At 37.8% G+C, this 16,552-nt stretch overlaps 1 protein-coding gene across 5 annotated transcripts in view; it reads right to left on the bottom strand.

Moving 5' to 3' along the window:
* Window positions 1-16,552, bottom strand: part of EXOC2 (exocyst complex component 2) — a 131,084-nt gene that overhangs the window by 11,409 nt on the left and 103,123 nt on the right. For 2 of the 5 annotated variants that reach the window (XM_075142571.1, XM_075142575.1), the window contains exons 24-25: window positions 8,715-8,807; window positions 244-299 (exon numbers count right to left, since the gene is read on the bottom strand). In XM_075142571.1, coding sequence (XP_074998672.1) covers window positions 244-299; window positions 8,715-8,807 — 149 coding nt within the window. Of the gene's footprint in view, window positions 1-243; window positions 300-4,672; window positions 7,629-7,728; window positions 7,817-8,714; window positions 8,808-16,552 lie in introns of those variants that run through there. The other 3 variants (XM_075142574.1, XM_075142573.1, XM_075142572.1) reach the window with 3 other exon arrangements.

Genomic DNA, 16,552 nt, shown 5'->3' with positions numbered 1-16,552 from the left:
GAAACAAAAAGGTGTAATAGAGTGTTACTGAGGATAAACAGGAACTGTTCAACTCCTTCTGCCCTTAAAAAAAGTTAGCAGTTGCATACTTGGTTGGCTAAACCTAACCCAAAGCACTTACATCTATAACGAAGACACTTCATCAGAGCTACAGTTTTCAGGGGTGATGAAAGACAGTATTTACCATGCAAAGTACACTGAAATTATTCATGTAAGCATGAAACAATCTGAAGTTTTTCTCACCTCAGCATGCACAGCAATGATATTCACTAATGCTTCTTTCAAATAGTTTCTGACACCTGAAACAGAACAAACAAGATAATTAATTACTTTCATTCTGTTGTCTCAACAAAGCCATAATATTATACTGTTCAATATTGTACTTTTTCTTTTCATTCTTTTACTAGCACTTTTGCAATCAGAGGCAGAAAGAGAAAGTTCCATAGCCACACCACCACTCTATTTCCTTTTTCAAATCAAATGGAGAAAGGCACGTTTCCTTACAGCAAAAGGTTAAAAAAGCCAGCAGGTTCCTGTTTCAGTATTCTTCTTCTCTGGCAACCCAATTCACCAACTTTGCAATTTAATAAAAACCTAGCATTATTAAAAAATAAATTCTGGATGCACTACAGCTCAATAAGTTCTAAAGAAACAGAGGAGACAAGGGGTTTTGTTTGCACAACAGTCTTCAAGAAGATCTTACTACTTTATCAGCTTCTCTGACTGTAAATTATGATTATAGATAGAAATAGCAAGGACTCTTGTTTCTCTGAAAGCGGTTCAGAAGATATTACTCATGGCAGTTTATAGGAGTTGTCATGCCTTAGTAGGAATTTCCTCTTGGGGAGGGTGGAGAAGTCAAACAAGCATTTTATTTACCAAGCATATGAAATGCTTGTCAATTTATACGAAAGAGGAAATTCTAAACAGAAGGACATCCAGCAGGGTATGCTTTAGTTAGGACAGGCTCTTAGTCCCCTACGGTGCTGTAATTCTGGAGTAATTTCCCAGACCCGGACTCCAGTTGTGTAACATCTAAAATAGGCAAAAATCTAAAATCGCCCCATTTGCTTTTCTGGGCACTTCACTTTGGAGGCAAAGGCAAATTAGAAAGCATTTAACTCACTGAAGTATGCATAAATGTTGGAAGTGCAACACAAAGTAATAAGAAAGGGTTACCGATCCACACGACCTCAACTTCTGATTTCAATCATTCCAGCATGAATCAAAGAAAGTGCAATCATCCCATCACTCCCTTCGGTGTATTCAATCAACAGTAAAAGACCAGAATCATGGACAAAGACTGGTGAGACCACACAGCTCAGAGATCACAAGGTGATTAAAGGCTGCTGTTATAAAAATTACAAAGTGAACCTTTAATCAGTTCATCTTACTTGCTCCACCTTTCCTCAGATAACACCGATGCAGCAACTTAATCCTGCTATGAAAAATAGCTTTAAAAGGAGTTACCCAAGATCAACAAAATGAGTTATTCTATGGGAGAATACAGTCATGTCTCACAACTGCCATCGCAGTTGTGCTCATTTTTTTAACCACTGGTCCCACAACTCGCCTCAAGACCTAAAAAGGAGACACTTGTTCTTTCTTACTTCGACAATCATGGAAAAACATTTTATAAAAAGTAGGACAAAAGGATGACAGGACACCCCTTGCACGAGCTACGGACACTTTCATCGCCTGCGTCTATGCTGTGCAATGTGATGCTGCCTGGAGTTTAGATTGGAAGGTGCTTCCTGGAGGGCATCATGGGTCTCCTGCTGGAAGCGAGGGTGCTTGGGAGAAAGCAGAGGGAGAGATGTTGAACAGTGACTGTTGTTCCAACGTGCAATCAGGATGTAGCTGAGCTCTGCACCCAGGCCCGTGTATCAAGACAGTTTGTGTTTCAAAAGTTCATAGCAAAGAGGCAAGCGTCAAAGATTTTACCGCTCTCACTAAAAACAGTTTGGTTTCCAAACATACAAAAGAATCAAGACCTCTTTAGAAGGAATGTTCTATTTTCACTCTGGAAGAGATGCAAATAACTGAAAAAGGTAAAGAAAAATACAAGCCTTTCCCCACACATTCCAAAACACCTCTAATGCCTTTTCTTGCTACCTTTATTCTTTTCCTTGAAAAATCTCAGTCACTCTTTCCATTTAAACTAAACCAACAACAAGTCAAACAGCATTGTATACTAGATTGCAAGCTTATAATTTCTTGTTATCTTAGTGATTTTTTGCAACAAGGAAGGAAGGGAGGGAGGAATAGAGCAATACCAGAAGTTTTATGAAACTGACTTTTTTTCTCATCCCCTGTAACCTGCAAAACAAAGTAAGAATGCTACACACCACTACTTGAACCACACCAAAAGATCACAGGTATATGTGGAAATGCAACACCCCCTTCCTTTTTCCTCTTCTACTGTTTTCCTCCTTCTACTTCTCTCTGCCCCAGTTTAAATCCTCTGCAGGCTTCGTATCACAGAGCATAAAATTTGTATTGTGTCCCACAAGCAAATACAACTTGACCAGGCACCGAATGGTGGTATGCAAATCACATCAAGAGGTACAGGGCGAATTTGGAAGCTGGTTTGCAGTTAACCTCAGGGTGCAAAGTGTTGATTTTGGTCTGCAAACCCATGCGGTATTCAGCTTTTGGCTGCCTACCGGCCTCATCTTGTGACAGTAGGATCTTTCATGTGGAAACTGTGTGTTTTTACTTTTGCACAAATGCTGCGCAAGATTAAGACTTTGACAGTCTCCCTTCTCCATGGATACCCGAGCACTGCCAGAGCATGTTCATTAGTCAATCAAAATTTCACTTGTGAACTAAGCAGCATTTCTTTGCCCCAACTGATTGTTCTCTAATGAAGCATCTCACTCAAACCCTGGTGCAGCTGGGGAGCCATAATGAAAGTACAGAGAGGAGCTGCTTGGTCAAGCAGCAAGGGCGGGTGTGGGCCCTGCAGAGAGGAGGCCAGCCGGCTGAGCTGGGAAGAAGTGTTATCAAGGAGGCAAGCGAAAAGCTGAAATGTACAGAGACTGAAGCAGGTGGGTTGTGTAAGAGGGTGATGTGGTTCCAAGGAAGAATCTTGTTTCCCACCCATCCCACCTAAGCTCCTGAGGTAGCATGCCTCTTCTCATGCATTCATGCAACTTAGCTCAGCATAGGAGCTGCTACTGCTGTCTGCTGCTGCTGAGAGCACCCAAATTAAACAACTTTTGACTATGCTAGTAAAAGTTGCCTATCAACTATGTCTGTGGAAACCTTCCATAACATATTTCTTAAAGAGTCGGTCACTGAGTTACTGTAACCAGGTACCGTTAATTTCTACAAGCATGAAATCCTAATGTCAGCAACATTAGCACCAGGTGTTAAATACCATTGGTGGTGCACAGCTAAGATATAAAATGGTCATTTATGTCTTCTAGCTGAAAAATTTGGAATTAAGATGGTAAAAATGAAGTGACAGTAGCTTAGTATTGCATATTGCTAGCCCATCCAGCTGTATGATAAAATTGTTAACTTAAACTTTAGTGAAAAAGCATAAGCTGACATATTTTATCTTGCATCCTTGTACCACATACAAGGACAAATGCGTGAACTGAGACCTTAAAGGAGATTATTTCTTGCAATCCCAGTAGTGCTAATTAGGTGTTCCTGACCATTCATAGCAGGTCCAGTCCTGCTATGACTGCAGGTTCAGGGGGCTCAGCACAAGCTCAACTATTTCTTCAGTTTCTTACACAGGTTTTGCAATTTAAGAGCAGATAATTCAGCACAAACCATGCAAAGCTATGCAGTCTAGAGACACTCCATGTATATGAAACTGTAGTTGCTTTAATTGCAGCATCTAATAATCAAAAAGACCTTGTCTTGGTAAGCTAAACAAACCAAAGATGGAAAGAAAATGCAACTGCACTCCAAAAACGCCAGTAAGTGGAACCAGACAGGGAGAGAAGAGAGAACTAGTTAAGCTGAAGAACAATACTGGCACAAGAAAGGAAGGTATAAATGAATTAACCAACAGTAAACTTAGGCTAGAATTTAAAGGTAACTATGTAACAGGTTTGCTCTGACTATACTATTAAATATGTGGTGTTGTGACAACCATTGCTGTCGGGGAGTCAGTTTCCTATCATGAATAGAGCATAAGTAAAAAGGTATTTCCCCCCAGCCCTTCTTTTTTTCGTATTTGTGAAGGACTTTCATTTTTGCATGTGGAGACACAGCCAAACATATCTGAATGTCAGGACCTGCAGGCATAGTTAGTAACTGTACTATATTTTGAAAAATCACAATTAAAAAATATCCAATTTCTGATTTATATCACTGCACTGTTTGTGGCAGGCTTTGTTGAAGCAAAGTATTACTTTTCTGGAGTATGATTCACTGGTAATACAAGCAGTGGCATCCAACTGCGAATTTGTTGTGAAATTCATTTCAAAATGAAAAAATTCTGTCTAGAATAGAATTTTTGTGCAGCTTTCTCTACGAGCGTTCAGCAGCCCACGCAATTACAGTTTTTGGGACACCATGGTGCCAGTCCTATTATACAGCACTGAAAGCTAATGCACCATATAACTGTAGGTTGCAACTATTAGGCTAATCAAGTGAAACATAACATTTCTTAGAGTCTAAAATACTTCTTATTTAGCATATTGAAGCACAAATACAATGCCTTTCCATAGCTTCTGACAGAAATGTGTTAAAGAAAGTCTCAACAAACCCTTGCAATTTCTCTCAGGAAAATTTTATTATTCTGTTACAGCACAAATGCGTTCCACTCCCACTCTATTCTTAACACTGAAGACTCTGACTTGCTGGAATTCTAGCTGCCACTAACAAAGCCCCAGTACTGCTCTAAGGAAAAACGGATGCGAAGACTTAAGACATAAAAATGAACGACAGTTTCAGCCATCAACTATCACAATGTGTCACAGAAACTTTAAAATAGCACCTTCCAATTTCAAGCCCTCCACTGTACTTCTTACTGGTGAAACACCTAGTAAGATTATCCATTAAATTTAATCTCCAATTTACATCACCTATTAATTTTTTTTTAAATTTTTTTTTAACAAATTAAATCTGTCAGAAAGTCTACATTTATACGCAATTTTAACAATACCGTAAAGCTGTAGCAAGGATGACTGTGTGAACTAGGGGAAAAGCAGAAGGGAAAAAGACTTGTGGTTCTGAGGAGCAACAGAAACTAAACTTCTAGCTTGCCAATGGAGGAGTCATTCAGGAGATCTTCAGATGGCGTAGTGTTACCAGTTGTCCCACATGTAGTTCTCAGAGCTATGTTTCCCCCAAGTACTTAGATGACAGCATTCTACTACGAAACCTCCAAAGTGACTGAATAAGCATGCAAAAGCTGGAACTGCAATACCATATGTGTAATTCTAAGACACAAAGAGGCTACAAAAACTTGCATGCACAAATAGAGCAAAAGTTGCACACACAGTAAAACTGAACTCATCAGGATGCTTTTTCTGTGCCAGAAGCCAACACAGGTTTTCAAATATTCCCAGCCCTTCTAGAGTAACTTGATAGAGAAAGGATATGATCGTCAAATATTTTTACGTCTTCCGCAGACTCAAGAGTTCAAAGAATGAACTGAAGTTCAGCTAGGACAACTGAAACACACAGGAAATTTTAACCCAGGCAGCTTGGGTTCGACATACTTTAGCTCTTGTGAGGATTGGAACCTCATTTGAGATGGACAACTGGGAAGCTAACCTTGCCGCTGCGTCTCGCTGAACAAGCCTTTCAGCTTGCCTGCTGTGCAAAAAGGAGGGGGGAGGATAAAAGCACATAACTGTTTGGAAAAAGTAGGTGGTGTCAGCAGGCACCTCTGCTTATCGGCACTAAACCTCACCAGACGTGAGGATGACAGGCTATGAAGGGTCAAAAGAAAAACAGTTCTGAGGCAAATTCATAGTCAAATAAAAATCAGACAGGAATATTAAAAGCTGCTGCTCTTCTGTGGAGAATTAGAAAAGCCATCCACAGGAAGTTCTACAGTTTGACAGCTGTCACTCAATTCTGGCTTTTTTTTTTTTTTTTTTTGAAAAGCAAAGAAAGAGAAGGATCCACCAAAGAGGAATGAATGGTTCTTTGTACGTTGACCAAGCTACCAGTCTTCTTTCAACACTGAGTTGACTGGCTTATTAGAAACCTAAGCTCTGAGGGACTGAAATAGAAATGATTCTTGGGTAGGCACAGAGCCACCAATTTAGGAAACAACAGAGAACATTCTGGCCTCTGTAGGAGGCCAGTACTTGCATGGGCAAGCAACTGCTGCTGGTGGTAGCAATGTTTCTTAGCGCCTCTGTAAAGAGAGCACTAAATTTGTTGGCCTTGAGGCTTAAATGTGACTTGGTAGAGCTAGGAAAATTGATGCCTGGGAGTCTGAAATTTCAAATTTTAAAGCCATCCAATTGTATGCAATATTTTTACCATTTATTGTTCTGTTTGGTGAATTATGCCAGTAACAGTCAATCAGTCTGAAAACTTTTTTTTTGCCTGATTACTTTTTAATTAAAACTTTCCTGAAAAATAACAACAAACAGAATTTGGTGATCCAAAGAGATCAAAATTTTTCATACCTAGCTGCACAGCACCAATACTTGACTGTTCCTGGACGTTTCATTTGCTTATGCTGATTATGCTGATAGAGAATTTAGGAATAACAACCCATAAAGGAGGATAAATGGAAAAAAATTATGATTTCAACTGCTCTGTTCTACAGAAGGCACCTGCTTTTAAAATTATTTGATATATATTTTTCACAATTACATTACACCCGTTGCCAGATTTAACTGAATCGATATTGGAAATGTTCATCTCCAAGCTTCAGATATATAGTACCAAACTTTACAGCAAGTCACACACAAAGTGTTTTGAACTGTGTGTCAGTTAAGTTCATGCAGCCCCTCTCTAAGTTTTTAATCTGCTATATGAAACTGCTGGGAAAAAACTGTACACATCTACTGCAAGTCGTTAATCAGTGCTGTGTAGTGCACATTAAAAAAGAAACTAATGAATGGTATCCACAAAGCCAGGTAACTTCTTTAAACAATCTGATTTAAACTGTTAAATTTCCTCTAGGTTCTGGCTGCATCGCAGCTGAAGCAACAGCAATATTTAACAACTGTTTTAAATACAATTATTCTAGCATGGTTTCCAGTGTGGTCAGGACATTTTCTCCTCCATGAAACTCATGTTACAAAAGCAGTAAGTACTACAGGCTAGGAGGATACCCTGTGGGATGGCAGCCTATTATTTGCATTTCTGCAGCTTTTGGAGATGCAGACTGTGCTATGCAGTACACCAAGTGAGCACCGTCCTGCCCCATGCAGCCTGCTTGGGGATTTCAAGGTTAGATGGATGCCTCCTGACAAGCCAAGTTGCCCGACTGCCCGACACATACCACAGAATTTCACTTTTCAATCTAACCCAACCCATAACTTCCGACTAAAATCAAGTAAACTCTTTTTGAAAACTAAAAATACAAGCAGGTAAGACAGAATGGGTGGGAGGAGAAGCAGCACTAAAAAGTGAAACATTGTCTGAGGTCGCAGCAGGTCAGCAGAGTAGTCAGAGCTGTCTGCATGCAGAAGTTGCTAGAAGAATTAAAAAAAAAAAAATCTGTGTAGACATGCCTTGGTACACAAATTTTAATTTAAGAGATCTGCAGAATAGCTCTAGGCTTCCCATACTTACGGATGACTGCTTGACACCCCCCAGAGCTTGACGAAGCTCTGTCTATCAACTACCTTTATCCCAGGAAATGAACAAGAGGAAACACAGACTAAAAGTGAAAATTAAAAGGAACACCGAAATATTTTTATTTTTAGTATACAGCATTCCAAATAAGTGATTTATAATATACCTTACATGTGAAAAATTTCAGAGACTCAGGCTACAGAACTATGAAGTATGTATAGCAAAAATTGTTTTACATTATGTTGGTATCATGAAGCTATTTAGCATAATTTTATTTATTGTCTCCTTCAGAGCATTTAACTTGGATTCGGGAAAAAAAAAATATACAAGCAATTTGGATTTAGAACTGAGCGCCCAGGATGACACGAAAGAAGAGGGTGGCATCTGCTACGCACGAGGACCAAGAGCATGCCTGAGTCTACATGAAATCCATTTGAATCAAAGTGTTGTCCCTCAAAACTATTTAGAAATCTAACATTTATAACCAGGGAAAATTTAATGTGATTGACAGTCCAATTCAAATGTAGGTATTAACTGAAATAATTAGAATTCCATTATGAATGAAAACTTTGTATGTTTCTAGAACAACAAACTGTATTCCGTTCATTAGAAAATGCCCTAAATTATTTAATGTTTCTGAAAAATAATTTTAAAAGCTAGCCACTATTTCCAATTACTACAGTGAAGGCAATACCTCATCCTCATTTAGAAAATATGTTTTGATTTCCCAGAAGTCTGTATCTTTCAAGATAGCCTCCTAACCGTGGAATAGACAGAAATCTAAATTGTTTGCAGACATGAGCCTTTCATGAACTACGGCACTGATACAATGAGTATGTCATGCTATTTTACTGAAGTGTCCCCACCCACACAGTGATATCATCTAACTTGACACCCCACAGATGTTTAAAAAAAAAAAGGTGAAAAAAAAAAGGTAGAGATGTGACTTGGAATTTCCCCATGGACATAACAAAGCAGCTCACCTCTACTCTTTACAACAGCACGCACGTTTTTGCCTTCAAAGACGGTTGATAGGAAATCCGCTTCAAATACCGGTACTACCAGTGGCCTGTTTTCTAAATTAAGGTAGACAGACAAGCCTGTTTGTTTCTTCCTAATTACTAAAAAATGTATTTGCTATCACGCTTTGTTGTTTGCCCGGGATAAAAACATTTTTAGAAAACTCTTTGTAGGATGCTAAAGCAGAACACTTACATCTGGTGGTAGCTCTAAAAACAGAACTCCACCAGGTCATAACCTTTACCACCACTTAAGCAGCTTTATTTATTATATTCCCTTCTCGTTTCAACTCAAATAATTTTCAAGTTGATTTTAAAAAAGCTAATAATTAGTAGCTGTCAAAAACCAAATAACGAGCAGTGCAAAGAATGGCTTTCATTTAGTTATTGCTTCTGCTTTGCCCAAAGAAAGAAATATGGACATTCTCTTAGAGAATTAAATGGACATCATCACGTTCAGTAAATTCCTTACTTCACAGTAAGATTTATGTAGTCTGATTAATAACACTGTTTTCACTACCGCCAAACATGATTATACATATTTTTAAAAATATATTTGTGTATTAACAAATAAACACGTCCCCATGTAAAAGAAAGGATAAAGTTGGAGGAAAGTAATTACTTAAAACTAATCTAGAACTGAAGATACAATTACAGCGTTCACAGACTTTTATGGATTCATATCATACACCTGAACCAACTGAAATGTCACCACTGCTCCAATGTTATTAAAGCAGAAAAAAACACTTACAGTGACTCCAGAACCTCATTTGAATTTAACCAAGAATGTAAAACTTTTCTCTAGGCCACTTCCTGCTATTGCTGGAAACATTCCCTCCTTTAAACGGAGATGGATTTCAAAGTACTGTACTTAGTGTTGTTTTGAGAGTACATTCAGAAGAAAATGTGAACGTGTAGGCAAACTGGAAACTCTCTGGAGAGATTACCCACTTGTTTAACCACATTTCCTGTTTTTTAACCCGTTTGTCCTAAGTCAGTCCTTAGACTACTGACAAAAATAGATACAAATGTGCTATAAATAGCTCATTAGCAGGTCTTTCTTGGTAAAACTGAAAATGTTTTGATGAATCTGTTGTTCTTACTAGCTCCATACTAATTAAACTGTGAATCAGATTAATGTTTCCTTGAAATTCTTCTCTGCATCGTTCATGGTAATTATAAATATACAGTGTCTTAGGAATCGGAGAAAAAGTCATAAGAACTAATAGTGACCTAAAAAATAGCTATCGATAGTTGCAATTTAATGAAGAAATTACTGGTAATCTATCTGGGAAAGTGCTTTTACCAAGCGCAGTTCTGAAGCAAGGGAGGGCAGAGCCTGATCCGTGAGAAGCAGCACCTAGCTAAATATTTTGAGAACTGAAGGCCAGAGTGCTACATCTTTGAATAAGTTGCCTTGCTCTTATTTTCAGCCATGACACTATGTTGATGTAACACAGTGAATGTTACTTGAAGGACTTCAGACAAGTAGCCACAAAACTACTTTCCAAAAACGTTAAACATGAAGGCTTTCAAGACTTATGTTACTTGTAGTTTTTGAACTATTTTAATTCAAGGAATAGAAATGATGTCATGATGTTCAAAGAACCTGAAAGTTTTTGTGTTTCAGCCGGCTTGGAGTAGCAAGAGCTCTAAAGACTGCCAATACTGTGATTAATACCTTTGCCTATGTATGAACTTCAGTCTATAGGAAGAGAACACCAAAAGAGAATAATACTGTTTCTGTACCCTTGTGCATAGCCCAAACTAAGATGTCTTTAAAAATGAAGCTGCTGAGGCTGTTCTGAACTTTCTGCTACTCCACCAAACCTGCCAGAAGGATCTGAGACAGCTAAGTAAGTCTGCAATTCAAATATTTGCTGCTTACTGATCCTTACCACACATTAAAATCCATTGCTTCTTGGGACAGAATATAATCTGCTTTATCATTAAGAAGATAAGGAGCAAAACCTGTAAAGGCCGAAGACTACAACAGGAAATCCGAAGCCCAATAGTGCTTCACTTAGGAAGAAGAGATGTTTGCTAGCATCTAATACTTAAAAGATGTGGAGGTAGCAGAAGGCCAATTTGATACATATGCATTTTATCAGGAGAGTTTTTTTAAGAGATGGATTTACTTTTATTTCTTCCATCAAACACAGTAACAGAAAGTGTAAAGGGCCTTTTACCAACCCAGACTTGAAGGTCATGAGCAAAGCATGCTGCATACCATACTGAGAATTGAACCATAAAGACTCTCAAATTACTTGAATTATTGCAGAATAAGCCAAATTTCAACCCGTTAATCTCGTAACAAGAAATGTAAACGGCAAAAGGAAAAAAAAAATCAAAACCCTCTAAACCAAACAAAAAGCCTATGCACTAATGTAAAAATATACCTACTTCGGAGCTTACGGCCATCCACATTTCTTCATCTAAGCATACACAGGTATCAGCTCACCCAGATCACCACTTGTAAACAAATGCATCAATGACCCTTAGCCGAGCCCAGTACTTGAGATATATGACCCATTGAAACTTGTCTTTTTGTTGTTGTCCTTTAAGTATTAACAACATTGTCTGGCACAGTTACAGCCATTAAATGGTGCTCTACATACACAGTTGCTCCATCAACCTGTGGCTGTAACCCATGAATGCAAACTTGAGACAGAGTAAAAATACAAACACTTCACAGCCAACAGTGTGCTGCCCTACAGATTTAGCAGCACTTAAAAAAAAATCTTACCATTTCTACTTCAGTATTAACAGTGTTGGGGCTGTTGAGTCTTTTTTTGATTGAATTTAAGTGGCTATATATGTTTGACTTCAGGGGAAACCCAACAGTATCAAATAATCACAACTATCAGGTATTTAAAATAGCTGGTTTGAGGTAGATGAAAAAAAAAATTGCACTACAAGAAAAGACATTTTGCCCAACTACAACAATGTATACTATCCAAAACAAAATCATTGTTCTCCCTAAGTGGGAAAAATGGTTCTGCAGAATGAAATTTATGTGCGAGATTCTTGCATATAACAAACCCTCCATCTTGACTTGAAAATGAATACATCTAAGCATGCCTCAGTACCACCTGAACTTTTTCTACCAGCAATCCATTAGTTGTAGGATGGCTTCCTAAGCAAATACTGCTTCATTCTCCCCAGAGAAAATTTCTTAAATTTTTAACAAATTCCCTCCTTCTGCCCCCCACCATTTTCAGCATATAATAGTCATAGCACTATGTATATAAGTTCTATTATCACTAAATTTCCACTAAGAACAATTTTAATGCTGAAGGACTTTCTTTTGATAAAGCAGAGTGTTAATAACTAACATGTGAGGTGTTAAAAAAATCAACAGGGCACACGTCCCTGGTATGACTAGGTTCCCACTGATTTTAGCAGTTTGTAAGGCAGGATTGAGATCCTTCTGTGTATATCCAAGATATTGGGCAGAGTAGGAACTTAATGGCTGTTTTCTGGCTGCAGAACATTCTTAAGCCTCCAAGTCTGTGAGCAACAGAAACACTGAAGCAAGACACGATATTGCACATAAGAGGGGACAGACATATATAATGTATTTGACATATACTGGACATACTTTCAAAAAAGCCATCTGTATCAACAGTTTTCCCATGAAATAAATTTAGAGCATGCTGACCAAGAAACTGCTCTGCTGCTTAAAAGCTCTCTTTGTTTTTTCTCAGATTTCAGAAAAATAGAGAAACTGTGGAACAAAGCAGCTGGTGGGTGGTGGACATACTAGAGTATCATCATCTTGTAAACTAGTACCTACGTTCTTCTGAAGGCTGGTACTCATATTGTTTCCAGTACTGTACCCTGTTTGTCATTTACCTAAAGCATTTTCCAAATTCTTCACAAGTGAGCCACTTAGAAAAAAGGAAACCAATTGTACCCCTTCACAATTTTGACATAGACTTCCAAAAGTTTGAGTGTGATAACTCATCATATTTGGTGGTCCTTGCCAATCCCAGACACATCTCCCACTTTAGAGATGTGGAGGTTAATAATGCCCAGTCACACGTCCAGTAGTGTCAGTGGGGGTCGAAGTCAGCAACACAGACCAACCCCTTCATATTGCCCCCAGATATCCCGATACAGGAAGATTTATGTAGTGGTAAGAAGCATAAATTTAAAAAGATTTGTTTCACAGATAAAAGAGGGTAGCTATATGCACCATAAAGATACAGAATGACCAATTCAATGGGAAAAGCAAGTCACTTCTTTAATTGTAAGGTATACTAAAAATCAACATCTCTATCAAAACTGAGAACAGTTGAATCCAAAAATCTCAAGCAATATTTCCTTTCATTAACACAAACCAAGCATAGTCTGCAAGAATATTCATTTATTTCTTTCAAATCATTTTTAAGGCACCCTGAAGGTGTTCTTTCAGGATTTTATAAAACCTAAAATTATTAAAACCTTTCAGAACACAGACTCACTCAGGAAACTGTGTGTTCTTCTCATAATTCCTTAAGTCACTGGTACTGTAATAATAGCCTGTCATATGCAAAATGACAGCAATTTCATAAATGAAGAATGGGCTTAGACATATACTATATTTATGAATTTACTTTGGTTGTCACTCAAATATTATAAGAAATGAGAAAACTGAAGCCAACGGATCCAAAAGAGACCAATTTCCAAGAAAGTATTTGGAACAATGCAGACACTAATAATTTTAGCATCCAGTTATGTCTGCCCAACCTTCAAGCTACAGAAAAAAAACCTTAATCACCAGTGAAACATGTCCTACGTTTATTACAGTGACTTAAGACAAATATACTTTGGTAAGTAAAAGAAAAGGCAAACATGGCAAAAGGAAGTAGAGTATGGACTTTTAAAGTTTCTTAAAAAAAAAAATCTCTTTTAAAAAGTGGTGCTTTGAGCAAAAAGATTACTAGCAGCAGTAAGATACATAATTTTTCCGTCTTTTATGGTATACTTTTGTTAGTACAATTAATGGTTTTTCTTTTTTTTTTTTAAAGTTGCTATTTCTATTGACCTATATCAGAAGTGCAATGGTAAGAAGCAGGCAGCACAGATATAATATAAAACCCAACACTTTTGGAATCTGATTCTGCAAAGGTCTGTGGATGTTCTTGAGTCAAAAAATGCAAGCAGTCAGTCATCACACTGAGAGAAACCACAGGACTGGCTGTTAATATTTTTACATACTTTCTTCCAAATTGCTTTGTGTACCATTTGTGGATACACAGAATTTTTATTTGTCCTTAGTAACTAAATTCAGCAAATTGGCAACCAAATCAAAGCCGGGTATTAGCTTACAAGCAAACACTAATAGGTAACAGTATTTTGTAGGCACAGCGGAAGTATCGAGTCATGGGAATGATCTGACCGAAGGAAGGGACCTTGGTTACAGATGCACTGGATCCTTTGGAAGACATAGCAGGAGGTCATGCGCTGCTTCATTTCACCAAATTCTCAAATTTGAGTTCTAGTTTCTTTTTCATAGACTTGGTAACTTGCGATGACCTTGAAGAGGTAGTCATCATTTTGACTTTCAGCCAGTCCTTACTGCACCATGTACTAAAAACTTAAAACTGCACCATGTACTGCGGTCAAATGCATGTAGATCAGCAAATCAGTAATAATTACTCACAAAAGTATACCTTAAACTTATGGCAAAAAATGCCATAAACTGAATTTCATATAGGATTTTATCTGTCTGTTTAAATACGCAGTGAGTTGGAACCAGACCACAGCAGCTTTTAGAGATGTTACTGCATCAAAAACAAACAAACAAACAAAACAAAACCAAAACCCAACAAACAAACAACCAAACCAAAAAAACCCACCAACCCTTACTGCCCTCTACTCTGCTAGGAAAAAGAAAAAATGAGATAAAAATTGTTGCGAGGCACATACAGTACTCAGTGAGAGCGCATATTTATCCTGTTTATTAGAGCAAAGGTGAGAACTTGCACTGGCTTCCAATGTTACTATTTCATAGTTTTTCACTTCCAAGTTTCACTGAATCCCTACAGCATTTTGAAAAGGGCATGGATTTGAAATGAAGAATGTCTTTGCATGACCTGAACAATAGATCCTTAAAAATTGTTCAAGTCCAAAATTAACATTTGGAAGCTATCTGGACTCAGGAGTGACCCACAATAACTGGAAAGCTTAAGATTTTTCACAGTTCAAAGTAAAAGCTTTTAATAATTTTGAATTACTTCAACTGCTGAACAAGTCCAACACTATAATTTCATCCACACATCAATAAAGTTTAAGTGTTTCATTAAATTTAAATTGCTATTCGTCGTGCAAAGAAATTTTAAACTAATGAAATGCTTTTTATTACAATGGATCTGCTGTACTGTTAGAAGTCTATCATATTTTCCCACTTAAAAAGTAAGAGTTCAAGGGCTTGATAGCTTGGCTACAGAGAATATGCTCCAGGCTGAATTTTGTATAGAAATTTTGTATAGAAAGCTGAGACTTTTTGTTACACTAAAATTTTCAACTTAAAAACACACACACACCCCTGGGCAGAAAGTGTTATTGAAGCATTGAGTAGACAGCTATTTTCCCACTCTGCTAGTTTTGCTGTCCAGTGGCAAGGTACATCTTGGAGACTGTATTTTCATCAGTGTATTTAAAGTGTTAATAACTACAACATCCTTAACTACTGCACACATTCAGGGATTAGAAAATAATCATTTTTATCACTCCTCTTTCATCTTGAATTCAGTATTGTTTTTATGCTTGACCATAGACCCCTTATGCAACATTTCAAACTGTAACCAACAACGTGAACTGACCAGTGGGTTTACTAAGGGCATCAAGGCTTTTGGACCACCCCTGCTGAGTTGTACCCCTTGGGGCAAATCCCAAGTATTTTATGATTCTCTGCATCTGCGCAGGTGGTACAGGAGGTACTGTAATGCTGTATTTTGTATGGCCCTTGAAGAATCCCCACAAGAAGACACTAAGCACCTTTATCAGGGGAGAACACATGGTGTTATGGATTGTTTCTAACTAGTACCTACATGCTAAAGATTAACACGACAAAACTACTCTTTAAGCACAGCAGTGTGAAATATAGGAACCATATAGGCAGCTCCCTGCACAGACAAGTCTGATAATTTTGATGCAGCTGAGTTTACTTAGACCAATAGCAAAGTTCTAACTTGAAACTTCCCATTTCAACAACATGCACAAAACTCTGAATCATTATAGTTTGAGCTAGAAGACTATGACTTAGCTACAAACAGCAGCAGACAAACCTCTACTACAGATCAACCATTAGCCTTAAATGAGAGCCACAGTCACCTATGAGTAGGTAACAACACCACACTAAAGTTTCCCAAATACTAATCATGACCTGTAGATGCTTCTCGATCTCACAGTGCTCCCATGCACACCCTGTCTTCTGAAACTAAGACTATGACCTCAATATGACCTAATAAACTATTGCACAGTTTAAAGTTCCAGTGTTCTATAGCGTATCAAAAGTTGAACCCAACTTTTAAAATGGATGCCTTGATTTCTACGGGATCTTGCCTGCAGCACTGACAACCTCAAAATGGAAATGTAATCGTATGCATTAGCCAATACAACATGAAAAATGCAACTCTTCCAAGCGAGCAAATACATTTAAATATAAAATAAGAAAAAGATAACCCTGAGAATACCTTTAAACTCTCAGCAGATAAATGCTGTATAGTAAAAAATTAGTTCTGTCAATGCAGAAGGCTAAGACTCCTACACTAATTGAGAGCCATGCAAGAGCAGCGCAAGCAGGAATGCCTTTG

Source organism: Calonectris borealis, chromosome 2, assembly GCF_964195595.1.
Source record: "Calonectris borealis chromosome 2, bCalBor7.hap1.2, whole genome shotgun sequence".
In the NCBI taxonomy this organism is placed as follows: domain Eukaryota; kingdom Metazoa; phylum Chordata; class Aves; order Procellariiformes; family Procellariidae; genus Calonectris; species Calonectris borealis.
This window is presented reverse-complemented; position numbering and strand designations above follow the sequence as displayed.